Below are 18117 nucleotides of genomic sequence, written 5' to 3'. Positions count from 1 at the left end.
ATTTGCAGCGATGTGCCCTTACTGTTGGGGAATAACTTGTACAAATGTCTGTCATTACTTTCATCGCCCCCTTCTGTTTTTGTTTCTACTTTCGCTGTTTCTTTCCTTAGGCCTCTTGGTTTTACACTCCACAGGTGAGTGAAGACAGTGTCTAGGGCGTTTGGTCTGGGCACTGATCGTGTGGAAACAGTCTTTAATTGTTTCCATTGCCATATATATATTGTTACTGTTGGGACTTCATCGCCAATTTTTGACCATCAGCTCCTCATCACGGTGTCATCAGTTTGTGTGTGTGCGCATATACGGTGGGTTCTTCACCCGCATAAGTACGCATCAAAAGCTCCATTGGGGAAAGGGGTGGGGGAGAGGAATAGAGTGAGGAAAGCGGAAAGTGCAAAAAAAGTAGTTGCTCAGAGAGCGAAATAAGAGGAAAAAAACAACGGCAAGAAGTAAAGTTCTTTGATAACACGGAGGGGCCGGTGGGGAGGTGGGGTTAAGGACCAGTGGGGTGGGGGATACACGCGGCGCTGCCATTGCATCGGCCCCGCATCTGCTCGTTGCTTCGGCACTGTGCCTCTGGATTGCCCGACGTTTAGTTGGATAAGGTGAGGGGAGGTACACCTAAACCCTAAGGAACTGTTTGGGGACGAGTGGAAGAAAGTAGCGGGATCGGGAAAGGGGATACGCTGTAGTGCGACACAAACATACACGCACACTTAACAGCAAGAAGCGGGACCGGAGGGGAGTAGACGTAAATTATTGTGGGGGCGGATTTGCCGTAGCATCTTCTACTGTTGCTGCTGGTTTATTACTTCTTGTTTCCCTTCAACAAATTGGAAGGTTCACAGTTCGGTGTGTCCTTGTAATCTTTTAATGTGCAGCTGTTGCTGTGAGCCTCCTGTTGGGCAGTGGATTGACATTTATGGGGGCCCTGTACGGCCGCGGCGCAGTGGGTTTGAGTGTCCTTTAGACGCCCTTCAGGTAATAGCTTGGTCTGTCATTGTCACGCTTGCTACGCTGCATTTCACACTGCACGTTCCGATGCTCGATAGTTTGCTGGTTTGCATAATTTCCCCCATTTCTGGCTTCTTAACATTCGCTACAGCGGCGCTGAAATTAGCGCTTTCCTGTAGTCGGATTGAGGACCCAATTGTCTTTGCCACGGACGTTCCACGCTATGCTCAAGAGGAACTTGTGCAGGAAGCCGCCCCGCCTGGTACTGAGCCTTGCGTCTTTTGCAGACGCTTTGTTATTTTGGGCAGCAAACACTGCAGTGTGTGTGACAAGTGTGTCCCCGGCTTCGACCACCACTGCCGTTGGTTGAACACGTGTGTAGGGGAGGGGAATTATGTCATGTTCTGCTGCTTCATGGGCACAGCATGGTGTTCTATCGCCCTTGTGTTCGGCGTTGGCATTTACGTCATCTCTAATGCATTTATACACAAGCAGGACTTCAGTGACCGCCTCAAGGAGCGTTTTGGAGTCAGTAGCTACGTGACGTACATGGTTTTTCTTTTTCTCACACTTGCGCTCTCCGCTGCTGGACTGGCCGCATTGGGAAATCTCATAGTGTTTCATATCAATCTCTGCTTAACCCGCCGAACCACGTACGAACACGTGCTGAGCAAACGTGCGAAAAGGCGTGAAAAGTTATCGAAGCAGTCAAAGCCACTCGTCGCCACGGATAGAAGTAAAGGGCCATGCGGGTGCTTAGCAATCCAGAAGCGTCGTGACTTTCGCCGATATAAAAAGAATCCGGCAGGAAGTAGTGGTGCCGTTCCCGATATCGGGGTCCACAACCTTGGGGACACTGCGACTGATGGTGCCTACCCGAGTAGAGACACAAGCCAGCCGGGGGAGACATGCGAGATACGGGAAACTACAAGTGACCATAAAGGCGGTGTGCAGTTAGAGAGAGAAACACATGATAACGAACCTATTGCTTGAACATTCGTGTACCACTGCGAGTTGTTATGTGGTCTCGTGTTCATGCGTGTGGGGCCATCCAATTGAGGCGGCATAACCATGGTAGGTGCATTTTCTCGCGCAGACCATACGTGTATATACATACGTAATGCTTTATGTTTGCTCTTGTTTTTCTGTTTTTCGGCGTTGAAAACCGTATTTAGCGAGTGTTGCTGCGGTGCCGCTGCGTCTTTGTTTCTTTCCTTTTACTCTGTTTTTGCGTGTTGCTGCACGATTTGAGAGAGGAACCCTTTGAGCAATTTACGTCCCTGTACATGCATGTATATTTGTGTATGAAGGTGCGTGCTCGCGCCTCTAATATTTTTTCACTTTTCCTGCTCTTTCTTATTTTGTTTTCGTATTTCTTTAATTTGCTTCCTCCATTTTTTTTCTTCTGTGGATTCGCTCAACTCAGATGAGGTACTTCCCACTCGGTAGGCGTACCCTTCGGGTTTCGCCCCGCTCCATCCCATCATCCCCGGGGAGACGATGGTATTCCTTTCCCGCTGCTGGTGCTGCCGGAGGCCGCAGTCCCTTCAGTACGCCAGGCGGCGGCAGCGCCGCTCTCCTGCCCCCGCATTACAGCAATCAGGGAAATGATGGTAATAATAGCTGCGATGGCGCCCCTTCTTGTGTCTCGCAGGGCAACATTGTTGATTGCAGTATGACTACTGCATCAGGTGCCGTCGTGGGGCCCCATGCTGCTGCTATGAGCTCGACCCCGGTGCTTCCATCGGTAGGTAGTGGGATGCCTTACATATTGTCATCGTGTAATGAGGCTGTGTCAGAATCACGCCTTCACGAGCTTGCAGCTGAGGAGGAGGAGCGACGAGTGACGCGACAAAAAAAACTATTCGAGGACCTTCTTGTTTTTGAAGGTGGGGCTGTCGCCGACCACGAGTCGCTTGGAACGGAGTTGATTATGCGAGACTTCATTCATTTTGCCTTGTATCATAAGAAATGGGGATACTACCCAAAACTGTATCGCAAATACCGCCAACTCATGACCACCGGCTACTTTGACCCCATTCCGTTTGGTAGCCTGCGCAACCAGCAGGACTATGAGCGCTACGTGGGGAAGATTCACGATTCTACACCCTCATGTGTCACACCCACCCAACTCTTTCAACCACACTACGGTTGGGTGATTGCAGAGTACCTGGTAACCATGATGAGAGCGAAGTTCGATCCTCGGGACCCGCTGGTTGTGTACGATATTGGGGCGGGCTCAGGGGCACTTGCTGTTAGTGTTCTGGACTACCTGAGCGAGCACTTCCCTTCTGTGTACGAACAGTGTGAGTATCATGTGGTGGAAATAAACCCTCAGCTCGTGCAGGTGCTTCGTAACCGTCTTATTATGCACTACCACCATGTCAAAATTCACAACATCTCCATTTTGAACTGGAGGGAAGTGGAGCGTAGGCGCTGCGTCGTGTTCGGCGTGGAGTTACTCTCTGGTATGCCGCACGATTGTGTCGTGCTGAGTGCCGATGGAGTATGTAATGAGCAATGGTTTCACTTCCAGCAACATGACAATCTTTCCACTGCTCACGAGAGGTATTTTTCAGTGAAGGATCCGGTCATACTTCGCTACTTGCGCTATGCACGCTGGATGCAGGAGGAGTCGTTTCATAGCCTCAAGGTACTGTGCCTCACCGGTGGACGTGACAACATCGATCCACCTCCCTTTACGAGCATCGAGCCAAACATGTACGACCCTCTGCGGGTAGTTATTACAAAGATGATGTGGATGCACAGCCCGTTCCGCACCTTGTGGCTGCCAACAGTCTCGATGCTCTTCCTTGAGACCTGTGCAACGTATTTTCCCCGTCATCATCTTTTCCTTGTAGATTGGGGGTCGGTGCGTCAAGGCCTCCCAGGCGTGAATGGACCGGTGCTGCAAAGCAAGACGCGTATTGCCAAGGACATTTACCTCCGTCGTCCTGCGGATTCCCTGCAGGGCAACGCAGGAATGATCGACATTTGCTTTCCTACAGATTTCGACCTTCTTACGGCGGTGTACCGCAATATATGCGGTGCATATAAAGAGGTTTCAAGCATGTCGCACCCTCAGTTTTGGAAAACATTCGGGGGTGATAAAACATCTATCTTCACTACGCGAAGTGGGTTTAATCCCTTGCTCGAGGACTTTGACCCACTGCACGTGTTCGTCACGCACCATCCATCCGAGATGTGAGAGCGTGTGGTGCCCCATGCGAGTGCGTGCGTGGGAAGGTGCGGTGTCAGGCTGAGGACGTAGTTGGTGGTGTATTGGTATGTTTTGATTTTGACCCTTCACAAGTGACTGCCACATTTGTCGTTCACATTTATCTTCCCCATCGAGCAAACGACAGGAAGGGAGGAGGCATCGGGTGATTACGCGGTACAGAACTTTAAAAGGGGGAAAAAAATTATAACTATCAACTTCTGTCGGTGCCGCTGCTGGTGGCGACGGTGGTCGTACATGCGACGTTGTGCCATTCTCCTGAATGAACTGCAGAAGTTGCCGACACATCGTTGTTTTCATTTTAAGCCTCAGACTAGAGGGGTGGTCTTTCCTTTGACCTCCACTTGATAGTGAGAAGGAAGCGACCTTCTTCCTTTATTGTGCCCGCACGTACAAACAGGTGGCTGCAACGAGGGGGGGGGGAGGATGCAGACGCGCTACTCTCTGGATATTACGTGGGTATACGTATAATGTCATATCGCATCGTATCTGTTTGGTGTTGGCCTTGTGCTTTTGCGGATCGTTGCAAGAGCGTCAGACTGCAAGCGGCAGGAAGAGGTCGAAAAAGTATCGTTGAGTGTGCGGATTTCTTTGTAAGAAACGAATAACTGTGCATTTGTGTGTTATCTTTAGACCCACGCACTAGTCGATTTTACAAGTGGGTCGTGTCCATGATTTCATTTCTCCTGTTTCCTCTGCTTGCATCGTTGTACATTATAGTATTCCCGAAGAACGGTCAGAACCGCACCTACAGGGGCCAGAAAAGTTGAAGAGCGATCTAACCCCGTGGAAAGGCTGAGTTAACACACCCAAGTCGGTAGTTCATTTCTAGTGTGACGAGGCGACACCACCACTGCTACTGGTGTTTGCCACCGCGAGGGTGAGTGTTGGGGAGGACAAAAGTTTTGTTTAATTTTTGTAATAGAACGAAAAAAAAAAGGGCAAAAACAGGAGGAGGAGGAGGAGAGGATTTGGCCGTGTCTTGGAAGAATCCGAACTCCGCTGAGTGCGAAATCAGTAGAGCTTGTGAGCGAGGTGTAGTAGAGCGATTGAGGGAAGGGGGAGAGTAGCAAAGTGTCAACCAGGGTTTTGGGACCAGGTACTTTTGGGTGCTTTAGCTAGTGTTCCGTGTTCTCTTTCCTACAATGGCAACCGCCGAAGGCCATTTCGATGAGGAGTGGTCACAAACAGCAGATTCTCTGCATGCGTTGGACAAAGGCGCTAGTCCGACCCACAGCCGTGTGAAGTCGTTACTTAATAGTGTGAAAGACCCCTTGTGCGTGGGGTCTCTTGTGGCCTATGAATTATTAGGCAAAGCTTCCAAGCGGCGATGGTTTCTGGGGCGCGCGTTGCAGCTGGATCCACGTTCCGCTACGGTGCGTGTGTTGCTCCCACAGAACAGCCACGATCCCGCTGTTCTCAACACACTAAGGATCGACAAAGAGAGGAAAATGGAGGAGATGAGGCACCGCCACATGAGTGTTATGGCGTTGCGCGAGGAGATGGCGGCTGTTCGGCGTAACAATGAGGCGGCCATGGGGCGTGCAAAGGAGTCTTCCGATGCCGTTCGTCGTGCTATTGCGGCTGTAGAGGAGGTGCGACTTCACGAAGTGTTCAACACACGGGTTCCATCGGTGCAACTTCGGCTTGCGCTAGAGGCAACTGTCGCACTTCTAAATGAGGACTTGGTTGTTGATTCCTCATGGTCGTGGGAGGACCTGCGGGCCGCTGTGAGGGATCCGACCTACATACAGCGGTTGCTGGAATTTGACCCAATGACTGATATGAGCGTAGAACTTTACAACGACATCAACGATGCCTACATGTCCGATGTCCACCTCTACTGCAATCAACTAAGTGGGAAAACGACCGGCGGGTCGAGGTCCGGTACTGACACCCTGCTACCTCTTCTTTTTGATTGGATCATTGCCCAGATGGGCATGTTTCACGTCATATGTGAGATCGTAAACTCTCAGCGGTCCACAGACGAGCTGCACGCGAATATTACCAGCCACATAGCTCACATAAAGGAACTGAACACGCAAATCAAGCGCATCGAAACAAAGTTGCACTGCAGTGCTGAAGAGGGAAGCAGTGTTGACGATGGGGCTTGCGAAGATGAGAGCGAACAGTACCTTACGTTCGTCGCCTCTGCTGATAGGCCGTCAACCAACGTTTCCCGTTCTTGTATTCTGACAGTTTTGAGTATTTCGGATGATAATGGTGATGTCGTTAGCATTACGGACAAGGATGTGCAGTTCATTGACTGGTGCGCTACCATTCACCGCCCGCTGCTCCACGTTGCTCTTCATCATGCGTTGGAAGGGGGGTTCAGCTGTGGTGGTTTGCAGCCGAAGGACGAAGCAGTGGACTCTCAGCCACGGCAAAATTCCACTGATATTGCCCATGAAGAGAACAGTGACCTCTTACAACAAATTGAAGAAGCTCAGCGGGTGAACAGCGAGCTACAGCAGCTCCTGAGCGAGCAGCGTGAACTGGCAGAGAAGACGCGCCAAGAAGGGATAATCAAGATCAGCGAACTTAAGCAGCGCCATGACGAAGATCTTCGTCAGCTGGAGCACTACCGCAAAGAAATAGAGGAACTACAAAGGGAAAGCAGCGGTGATCAGATTAGAGGATACGACGCTACGGACCAGGGGGTAAGTGAGCACGAGTCTCCGCTGCATGCATCAACTCGCGGTGGGAGCAGAGAGGGCTACATCATCGAGGGACATAAAGACCAACATGGGGAGAGGGTCACAACCACACTCAAAAAGAATATCGATCTTCGTGAATGGAGGACGCACATAATCAACAATAGAGAAGATATCAACAAAGCCGTTCTTGTGGATGCCGCTCGTGCTTGCCAGGTAGATATCAGTGATATTGACGATATTTGTTTCAATGAGTACTACACATCTGTCGTGTTCACCGTCTCTCACCCTCCTTCCGTGTTGCAATATGATCTCGCACAACGGGTCAGGAGGGTAGAGTTTCTTTCAGTGTTGCAACTAATGCAAACGATCGGGAAACAAGGGGAAAGTGACCCTCACCAACACAGCAATAGAGGCCGGAGGGAAGGAGACCACCAAGACAGTCCTTCTTATTCTCACAGTTTGCACGAAACCCTGGACGATGGTGATTTATTCATGTCCACCAGGGAGGAAATTGCTCAGATTGAGGAACTACAAGGGCACATAAAAGCATTGGAGGAGAGGCTACGCATACTGAATGACGAAAACACTTTACTACGCCGGACAAAAGAAAACAAAGAAGAAGTTATTCAAACAAAAACCGAGGACGCAAAAGACGCCGGATATCTTTTAGAGAAAGAAACTAGCGAAGAAGAAACAACCCGCACCAACACATCCGTAGAAAGTGCAGAAGAATGTCAGACAAGGGAAACGTACAGAAAAGAAGCACCAACAGAGAACAGCAAGCTACATGAACCGGACGAATCGTTACGTGATCACGACAAAGATAATATATGTAACATAAGAGCACATCGTCAGAAGCAACAAGAAACCGAAGAACCCTTAAACAAAGAGTCCCTCGAAGAAAGCAAAGCAGTACGAATAAAAGAAGACAAACAAGGACAACACAACCCCATTCGACCACATCAACAGATAATAGGACAACTAATAGAAAAAGAAGAGCTTCATTGCATTAGGGAAGCAGCATCAGGTGACGTGGAGCTGCAGGGATACGTTCATGAGATGGAAGAGCAACTTGCTGAACTACGCGCTGAAAATGAGGAGCTTCGCAATACTGATGGTGACAAGGCACGTGAACTTGATGTGCAGAATGAGAAACTTCATGAGATGGAAGAGCAACTTGCTGAACTACGCGCTGAGAATGAGGAGCTTCATCGCGTTAGGGAAACAGCATCAGGTGACGTCGAGCTGCAGGGATACGTTCATGAGATGGAAGAGCAACTTGCTGAACTACGCGCTGAGAATGAGGAGCTTCATCGCGTTAGAGAAGCAGCATCAGGTGACGTCGAGCTGCAGGGATACGTTCATGAGATGGAAGAGCAACTTGCTGAACTACGCGCTGAGAATGAGGAGCTTCATCGCGTTAGGGAAACAGCATCAGGTGACGTCGAGCTGCAGGGATACGTTCATGAGATGGAAGAGCAACTTGCTGAACTACGCGCTGAAAATGAGGAGCTTCGCAATACTGATGGTGACAAGGCACGTGAACTTGATGTGCAGAATGAGAAACTTCATGAGATGGAAGAGCAACTTGCTGAACTACGCGCTGAAAATGAGGAGCTTCGCAATACTGATGGTGACAAGGCACGTGAACTTGATGTGCAGAATGAGAAACTTCATGAGATGGAGGAGCAACTTGCTGAACTACGCGCTGAGAATGAGGAGCTTCGCAATACTGATGGTGACAAGGCACGTGAACTTGATGTGCAGAATGAGAAACTTCATGAGATGGAGGAGCAACTTGCTGAACTACGCGCTGAAAATGAGGAGCTTCGCAATACTGATGGTGACAAGGCACGTGAACTTGATGTGCAGAATGAGAAACTTCATGAGATGGAAGAGCAACTTGCTGAACTACGCGCTGAGAATGAGGAGCTTCGCAATACTGATGGTGACAAGGCACGTGAACTTGATGTGCAGAATGAGAAACTTCATGAGATGGAAGAGCAACTTGCTGAACTACGCGCTGAGAATGAGGAGCTTCGCAATACTGATGGTGACAAGGCACGTGAACTTGATGTGCAGAATGAGAAACTTCATGAGATGGAGGAGCAACTTGCTGAACTACGCGCTGAAAATGAGGAGCTTCGCAATACTGATGGTGACAAGGCACGTGAACTTGATGTGCAGAATGAGAAACTTCATGAGATGGAAGAGCAACTTGCTGAACTACGCGCTGAAAATGAGGAGCTTCGCAATACTGATGGTGACAAGGCACGTGAACTTGATGTGCAGAATGAGAAACTTCATGAGATGGAGGAGCAACTTGCTGAACTACGCGCTGAGAATGAGGAGCTTCGCAATACTGATGGTGACAAGGCACGTGAACTTGATGTGCAGAATGAGAAACTTCATGAGATGGAGGAGCAACTTGCTGAACTACGCGCTGAAAATGAGGAGCTTCGCAATACTGATGGTGACAAGGCACGTGAACTTGATGTACAGAACGAGAAACTTCATGAGATGGAGGAGCAACTTGCTGAACTACGCGCTGAGAATGAGGAGCTTCGCAATACTGATGGTGACAAGGCACGTGAACTTGATGTGCAGAATGAGAAACTTCATGAGATGGAGGAGCAACTTGCTGAACTACGCGCTGAGAATGAGGAGCTTCGCAATACTGATGGTGACAAGGCACGTGAACTTGATGTGCAGAATGAGAAACTTCATGAGATGGAGGAGCAACTTGCTGAACTACGCGCTGAAAATGAGGAGCTTCGCAATACTGAAGGTGACAAGGCACGTGAACTTGATGTACAGAACGAGAAACTTCATGAGATGGAGAGCAACTTGCTGAACTACGCGCTGAGAATGAGGAGCTCCGCAATACTGATGGTGACAAGGCACGTGAACTTGATGTGCAGAATGAGAAACTTCATGAGATGGAAGAGCAACTTGCTGAACTACGCGCTGAAAATGAGGAGCTTCGCAATACTGATGGTGACAAGGCACGTGAACTTGATGTACAGAATGAGAAACTTCATGAGATGGAGGAGCAACTTGCTGAACTACGCGCTGAGAATGAGGAACTTCGCAATACTGATGGTGACAAGGCACGTGAACTTGATGTGCAGAATGAGAAACTTCATGAGATGGAGGAGCAACTTGCTGAACTACGCGCTGAAAATGAGGAGCTTCGCAATACTGATGGTGACAAGGCACGTGAACTTGATGTGCAGAATGAGAAACTTCATGAGATGGAAGAGCAACTTGCTGAACTACGCGCTGAAAATGAGGAGCTTCGCAATACTGATGGTGACAAGGCACGTGAACTTGATGTACAGAATGAGAAACTTCATGAGATGGAGGAGCAACTTGCTGAACTACGCGCTGAAAATGAGGAGCTTCGCAATACTGATGGTGACAAGGCACGTGAACTTGATGTGCAGAATGAGAAACTTCATGAGATGGAAGAGCAACTTGCTGAACTACGCGCTGAAAATGAGGAGCTTCGCAATACTGATGGTGACAAGGCACGTGAACTTGATGTGCAGAATGAGAAACTTCATGAGATGGAAGAGCAACTTGCTGAACTACGCGCTGAGAATGAGGAGCTTCGCAATACTGATGGTGACAAGGCACGTGAACTTGATGTGCAGAATGAGAAACTTCATGAGATGGAAGAGCAACTTGCTGAACTACGCGCTGAGAATGAGGAGCTTCGCAATACTGATGGTGACAAGGCACGTGAACTTGATGTGCAGAATGAGAAACTTCATGAGATGGAGGAGCAACTTGCTGAACTACGCGCTGAAAATGAGGAGCTTCGCAATACTGATGGTGACAAGGCACGTGAACTTGATGTGCAGAATGAGAAACTTCATGAGATGGAGGAGCAACTTGCTGAACTACGCGCTGAGAATGAGGAGCTTCGCAATACTGATGGTGACAAGGCACGTGAACTTGATGTGCAGAATGAGAAACTTCATGAGATGGAGGAGCAACTTGCTGAACTACGCGCTGAAAATGAGGAGCTTCGCAATACTGATGGTGACAAGGCACGTGAACTTGATGTGCAGAATGAGAAACTTCATGAGATGGAGGAGCAACTTGCTGAACTACGCGCTGAAAATGAGGAGCTTCGCAATACTGATGGTGACAAGGCACGTGAACTTGATGTGCAGAATGAGAAACTTCATGAGATGGAGGAGCAACTTGCTGAACTACGCGCTGAAAATGAGGAGCTTCGCAATACTGATGGTGACAAGGCACGTGAACTTGATGTGCAGAATGAGAAACTTCATGAGATGGAGGAGCAACTTGCTGAACTACGCGCTGAAAATGAGGAGCTTCGCAATACTGATGGTGACAAGGCACGTGAACTTGATGTGCAGAATGAGAAACTTCATGAGATGGAGGAGCAACTTGCTGAACTACGCGCTGAAAATGAGGAGCTTCGCAATACTGATGGTGACAAGGCACGTGAACTTGATGTGCAGAATGAGAAACTTCATGAGATGGAGGAGCAACTTGCTGAACTACGCGCTGAGAATGAGGAGCTTCGCAATACTGATGGTGACAAGGCACGTGAACTTGATGTGCAGAATGAGAAACTTCATGAGATGGAGGAGCAACTTGCTGAACTACGCGCTGAAAATGAGGAGCTTCGCAATACTGATGGTGACAAGGCACGTGAACTTGATGTGCAGAATGAGAAACTTCATGAGATGGAGGAGCAACTTGCTGAACTACGCGCTGAAAATGAGGAGCTTCGCAATACTGATGGTGACAAGGCACGTGAACTTGATGTGCAGAATGAGAAACTTCATGAGATGGAAGAGCAACTTGCTGAACTACGCGCTGAGAATGAGGAGCTTCGCAATACTGATGGTGACAAGGCACGTGAACTTGATGTGCAGAATGAGAAACTTCATGAGATGGAAGAGCAACTTGCTGAACTACGCGCTGAGAATGAGGAGCTTCGCAATACTGATGGTGACAAGGCACGTGAACTTGATGTGCAGAATGAGAAACTTCATGAGATGGAGGAGCAACTTGCTGAACTACGCGCTGAGAATGAGGAGCTTCGCAATACTGATGGTGACAAGGCACGTGAACTTGATGTGCAGAATGAGAAACTTCATGAGATGGAGGAGCAACTTGCTGAACTACGCGCTGAGAATGAGGAGCTTCGCAATACTGATGGTGACAAGGCACGTGAACTTGATGTGCAGAATGAGAAACTTCATGAGATGGAGGAGCAACTTGCTGAACTACGCGCTGAGAATGAGGAGCTTCGCAATACTGATGGTGACAAGGCACGTGAACTTGATGTGCAGAATGAGAAACTTCATGAGATGGAGGAGCAACTTGCTGAACTACGCGCTGAAAATGAGGAGCTTCGCAATACTGATGGTGACAAGGCACGTGAACTTGATGTGCAGAATGAGAAACTTCATGAGATGGAGGAGCAACTTGCTGAACTACGCGCTGAAAATGAGGAGCTTCGCAATACTGATGGTGACAAGGCACGTGAACTTGATGTGCAGAATGAGAAACTTCATGAGATGGAGGAGCAACTTGCTGAACTACGCGCTGAGAATGAGGAGCTTCGCAATACTGATGGTGACAAGGCACGTGAACTTGATGTGCAGAATGAGAAACTTCATGAGATGGAAGAGCAACTTGCTGAACTACGCGCTGAGAATGAGGAGCTTCGCAATACTGATGGTGACAAGGCACGTGAACTTGATGTGCAGAATGAGAAACTTCATGAGATGGAGGAGCAACTTGCTGAACTACGCGCTGAAAATGAGGAGCTTCGCAATACTGATGGTGACAAGGCACGTGAACTTGATGCGCAGAATGAGAAACTTCATGAGATGGAGGAGCAACTTGCTGAACTACGCGCTGAGAATGAGGAGCTTCGCAATACTGATGGTGACAAGGCACGTGAACTTGATGTGCAGAATGAGAAACTTCATGAGATGGAGGAGCAACTTGCTGAACTACGCGCTGAGAATGAGGAGCTTCGCAATACTGATGGTGACAAGGCACGTGAACTTGATGTGCAGAATGAGAAACTTCATGAGATGGAGGAGCAACTTGCTGAACTACGCGCTGAAAATGAGGAGCTTCGCAATACTGAAGGTGACAAGGCACGTGAACTTGATGTACAGAACGAGAAACTTCATGAGATGGAGGAGCAACTTGCTGAACTACGCGCTGAGAATGAGGAGCTTCGCAATATTGAAGGTGACAAGGCACGTGAACTTGATGTGCAGAATGAGAAACTTCATGAGATGGAACGGCATTTGCAACAACTTAAGGAGGAAAATGAGCAACTTCGTCTTACTGATTTTGATAATGCAAAGGAAATTGAGTCTCTTAATGAACTGATTGTTAATGTTGAGTCCAAAATTTCTTTGCTACAAGAGAGTCTGAAGGCGATTCGTGCTGAAAATGATGAGCTGCGCAAACATGATTCTCGGTGGATCGCTTCGATGGAGGGAGATTGCATGGTAAGTTCTCAGTGTGTTAAACTTCAAGGTGAGAGGTTAGATGAGTTGCTGAAGAATAAACCGGAAGAGTTACGTTGTGCTGTTGTTGTTGATGCTGCTAATGCATGTCGTGTCTACAGGGATTGTGTGAGTAATGTAACGTTCACTCCGAGTGGTCGTGTGGTTGAATTTGATGTCACCCATCCTTCAAGCATTCATCCTTCGGAAATTGCTCAACGGCTTCAGCATTACCCATTCAGGGAAACGCAGCGGCTGCTGTTGAAATTAAATGAACCTAAGGATGGCCTTGATCTATTAAAGGAGCAGATCGACGAAGGCCGTCAACAACTGAATACTCTAGAACAAGAACTCTGTGAACTTGGCGCAAAACTGCATGATGTTTCGTCTGAGAGGAATGATCTTCTCCGATTACAAGAGGAGAAAACAAATGAACTAACTGCGCAACAGGCGCGGCTAACTGCTGTAGAGAAACAATTAAATACTCTGGCTAGGGAAAATGAGGAACTTTGTAAAAATAATGAAATTATATCTGTAGATGCAAAAAAGCAGAGCGAATACATACAGGATATTGATCGGCAGATGAGAACTTTATCTGAATCTCACAGCAATCTCCAGCAAATTTGTAACAGTAAAACAAATCAAATAGAGGAGCTGAATTCACAACTACGACAACTACAGCAAGATGCCAACGAACTGCAAAAGGAAAACGAACAGCTACGCGAACACGAAGTGGAAAAGTCACTTGATCTATGCGTCCAATCAGGAAGAGTCCAAGAACTAGTTGAACAACTCCGAGAAGTGCGCACCGAAAACACAGGAATACGAGAGGAGCAGCACGCTAAATTAAGAGAACTAGAAGTAAGAAATCAGCAACTTCTCTACCTACAAAAAGAACTTGAACAGAAGATAAATGAACTACGCGCTGAGAATGAGGAGCTTCGCAATACTGATGGTGACAAGGCACGTGAACTTGATGTGCAGAATGAGAAACTTCATGAGATGGAGGAGCAACTTGCTGAACTACGCGCTGAGAATGAGGAGCTTCGCAATACTGATGGTGACAAGGCACGTGAACTTGATGTGCAGAATGAGAAACTTCATGAGATGGAGGAGCAACTTGCTGAACTACGCGCTGAGAATGAGGAGCTTCGCAATACTGATGGTGACAAGGCACGTGAACTTGATGTGCAGAATGAGAAACTTCATGAGATGGAAGAGCAACTTGCTGAACTACGCGCTGAAAATGAGGAGCTTCGCAATACTGATGGTGACAAGGCACGTGAACTTGATGTGCAGAATGAGAAACTTCATGAGATGGAAGAGCAACTTGCTGAACTACGCGCTGAGAATGAGGAGCTTCGCAATACTGATGGTGACAAGGCACGTGAACTTGATGTGCAGAATGAGAAACTTCATGAGATGGAGGAGCAACTTGCTGAACTACGCGCTGAGAATGAGGAGCTTCGCAATACTGATGGTGACAAGGCACGTGAACTTGATGTGCAGAATGAGAAACTTCATGAGATGGAGGAGCAACTTGCTGAACTACGCGCTGAGAATGAGGAGCTTCGCAATACTGATGGTGACAAGGCACGTGAACTTGATGTGCAGAATGAGAAACTTCATGAGATGGAGGAGCAACTTGCTGAACTACGCGCTGAAAATGAGGAGCTTCGCAATACTGATGGTGACAAGGCACGTGAACTTGATGTGCAGAATGAGAAACTTCATGAGATGGAGGAGCAACTTGCTGAACTACGCGCTGAAAATGAGGAGCTTCGCAATACTGATGGTGACAAGGCACGTGAACTTGATGTGCAGAATGAGAAACTTCATGAGATGGAGGAGCAACTTGCTGAACTACGCGCTGAGAATGAGGAGCTTCGCAATACTGATGGTGACAAGGCACGTGAACTTGATGTGCAGAATGAGAAACTTCATGAGATGGAAGAGCAACTTGCTGAACTACGCGCTGAGAATGAGGAGCTTCGCAATACTGATGGTGACAAGGCACGTGAACTTGATGTGCAGAATGAGAAACTTCATGAGATGGAAGAGCAACTTGCTGAACTACGCGCTGAGAATGAGGAGCTTCGCAATACTGATGGTGACAAGGCACGTGAACTTGATGTGCAGAATGAGAAACTTCATGAGATGGAAGAGCAACTTGCTGAACTACGCGCTGAGAATGAGGAGCTCCGCAATACTGATGGTGACAAGGCACGTGAACTTGATGTGCAGAATGAGAAACTTCATGAGATGGAAGAGCAACTTGCTGAACTACGCGCTGAGAATGAGGAACTGAGACGAAGTAACGAACTGTTTTCTTTACGTAATGATTATTGTGATGTTTCTCGGGATGCGAAGGACGGTGCTGTGAAAATTTATTCTGGTGATGAATATCTTTTGAAGGAGAAGAGTGCTGATGTGGATTGTTCTGGTGACGGTGATGGTATTGGTGTTATCAAAAATGAGTTGATTCTTGTGAAGCGGGAAAATATCGATCTCCGTAGTGTTGATGATGAAAATTCTAAAGAAATCGAATGTCTTTTATCAGATGTAAAGGAATTGCGTCTGAAGCTCTCTGAGATATCTTCGGAAAACGACGAGTTGCGGAAGGAACTTGATATTAAATCTCATGAACTTGTTGTTCAGGGCGAACTACTTCAGGAACTTGGTGACCGTCTGAAAGAATTTCTGACACAGAATGAACAATTGCGGGGCACTGATGAACTGAGGGTAGATGAGTTGGACAAGCAACAAAGACGACTTCGTGATATGGAGGAGCAGGTGATGGAACTGCAGGCTGTGAATGAGCGCAAGACCAATGAGTTGGTATCTCAGAGCGATGGGCTTCGTAAAGCTGTAGATGCTTTGAAAAAACTGAGGAGTGGTGTCGATGTGGTGGACGCTTCTTCGCACAATGATCCTCCTTCTGTGTTGATGTCGAACGCTCTGGACGACTTAGAGGAAGCGTTGAATGAGCCTTCGCGTGGCGGCGAGGAGGAGCGCAAACATGATTCTCGGTGGATGGCTTCGATGGAGGGAGATTGCATGGTAAGTTCTCAGTGTGTTCAACTTCAAGGTGAGAGGTTAGATGAGTTGCTGAAGAATAAACCGGAAGAGTTACGTTGTGCTGTTGTTGTTGATGCTGCTAATGCATGTCGTGTCTACAGGGATTGTGTGAGTAATGTAACGTTCACTCCGAGTGGTCGTGTGGTTGAATTTGATGTCACCCATCCTTCAAGCATCCATCCTTCGGAAATTGCTCAACGGCTTCAGCATTACCCATTCAGGGAAACGCAGCGGCTGCTTTTGGGCAGTAGTATTGGGACTAACGATGCTGGTGACGGCAATTTGACGATGTCTTCATTCTTGCGGCGTGCCTGCGGTGTCATGGTTGATGAGCAGGGTGTTTTCGTTGATGAGGTCTTGTCTCGTTTGGTTATTGAACGCTCTTCTTTGTCTTCGCTGCAGTGCTTATTGGTCGTTGGGTTCCTCAACCGTGACCGTATTCGCGCGAAACGTGAAGGTGACTTACTCGACGAACTTGAGGAGCGTGCCACAGAACACACCGAAATGCTGGAGAATATGGAGGAGATGGTCGTACTATTAGATGAGGCTCGTCAGGCTGAGTGCACGGTGCGCAGTGAGCTTTTTGCCCGTGAGGAAGAGTTACTTGAACTTCGTTGCACCCAAGATAGGGACAAAAAGTTCCGTGACGAGATGCTTCTCTCACTTTTCAACATGCTTGAAAAGGCACGAAGTTCGCACGTGGAGGTGGCCCGTGGAAAGGTTGAAGAGTTAATGAGTGGCGTTTATCTCGTAGGTGAACTTGAACAGGAGGTTAAGAAACTTAGCGAAGAGAACGCTGCCCTGAGGGAAGAGTTAGAACAGCGGGAGACCACTCACAAAGAGGATCTTGATGCGCTTAACAGAAAAATTGCTGCACTGTTGCTTGAGTTGGACGAGAAGGGGTTTGAATACACTGACACCATTGGTAAACTCGATGAGTTTGTTAATGTCCTTGAAGGAGCCCGAGCAGCGGAGAAGGCGGCGTTGATGGCCCTGGAGGCCCGTGAACAGGAACTCTTTGACCTGCAAGACGCTAAGGACGACGAGATGCGTGAGGTGGAGGCAGTCATGCAACAACTGGAGGCCAGAATCGAGGAACTACAGGGTGGTATGCCCGTTCCCCTCCCCTGGACATCGTCAGAGCATCTCGGAGAGACTGGCAATTCCATCACCTCAGCGGTGACTGTACCGTCTGCAAGCAATCTGGCCGTGGGTGGGACAGATATCATTAGCTCGATGCGCCATCAGCTTGAGCGTTTGAAGCGTGAAAAAGAGGCACTTATGGTCGAATTACAGTCTAAAGGGAGACAACACGACGATGTGGTGGATGAGCTAAATCGCAACATAGGTGGACTGATGACGGATCTGGACTCGCGCATTCGTGGTTGTCAGGTTTCTGCCACGAGTGCAAAGGAGCTTTTGCGTGAGATATCGCTTTTGCGCTCTGTTGAGGAAGGTGAAGACGATGAGGACGAGGGCGACGCAACCGGTTGCCCAACAACGCATTTGGGAGGGCCGTGGGCGCACCATTGATGACACTCAGCGTGTAATTGATGCGGTATCTCATACACTACCTAGGTTACAGTCGATGAATGACGTCTAATGTAACGAATATTTTTGTTTCAATAGAGCTTTGCTGGTGGATGGAGTGTTTGGTGCAGCGAAAGCAGCTGCG

At 48.2% G+C, this 18117-nt stretch overlaps 3 protein-coding genes across 3 annotated transcripts; all 3 read left to right on the top strand.

Moving 5' to 3' along the window:
• Positions 1-873: 873 nt before the first annotated feature.
• TbgDal_VII3680 (hypothetical protein, conserved) lies at positions 874-1947 on the top strand (the record flags this gene model as incomplete). The annotated part of the gene is made up of 1 exon (XM_011776409.1): positions 874-1947. The coding sequence occupies one exon, from the start codon at positions 874-876 to the stop codon at positions 1945-1947; it is 1074 nt and encodes a 357-aa protein (XP_011774711.1).
• Positions 1948-2380: 433 nt separating this feature from the next.
• On the top strand, positions 2381-4162 carry TbgDal_VII3670 (hypothetical protein, conserved; the record flags this gene model as incomplete). The annotated part of the gene is made up of 1 exon (XM_011776408.1): positions 2381-4162. One exon carries the CDS (start codon positions 2381-2383, stop codon positions 4160-4162), a length of 1782 nt encoding a protein of 593 aa, XP_011774710.1.
• Positions 4163-5337: 1175 nt separating this feature from the next.
• On the top strand, positions 5338-17975 carry TbgDal_VII3660 (hypothetical protein, conserved; the record flags this gene model as incomplete). The annotated part of the gene is given in 2 exon segments (XM_011776407.1): positions 5338-13242; positions 13248-17975. Coding segments are annotated over 2 exon segments (12633 nt in total).
• Positions 17976-18117: the final 142 nt, after the last annotated feature.

This window comes from Trypanosoma brucei, chromosome 7 (assembly GCF_000210295.1).
Source record: "Trypanosoma brucei gambiense DAL972 chromosome 7, complete sequence".
NCBI classification, from domain to species: Eukaryota; Euglenozoa; class Kinetoplastea; order Trypanosomatida; family Trypanosomatidae; genus Trypanosoma; species Trypanosoma brucei.
Note: the sequence above shows the minus strand (reverse complement) of the source record. Positions and strands in the feature narration are given on the sequence as shown.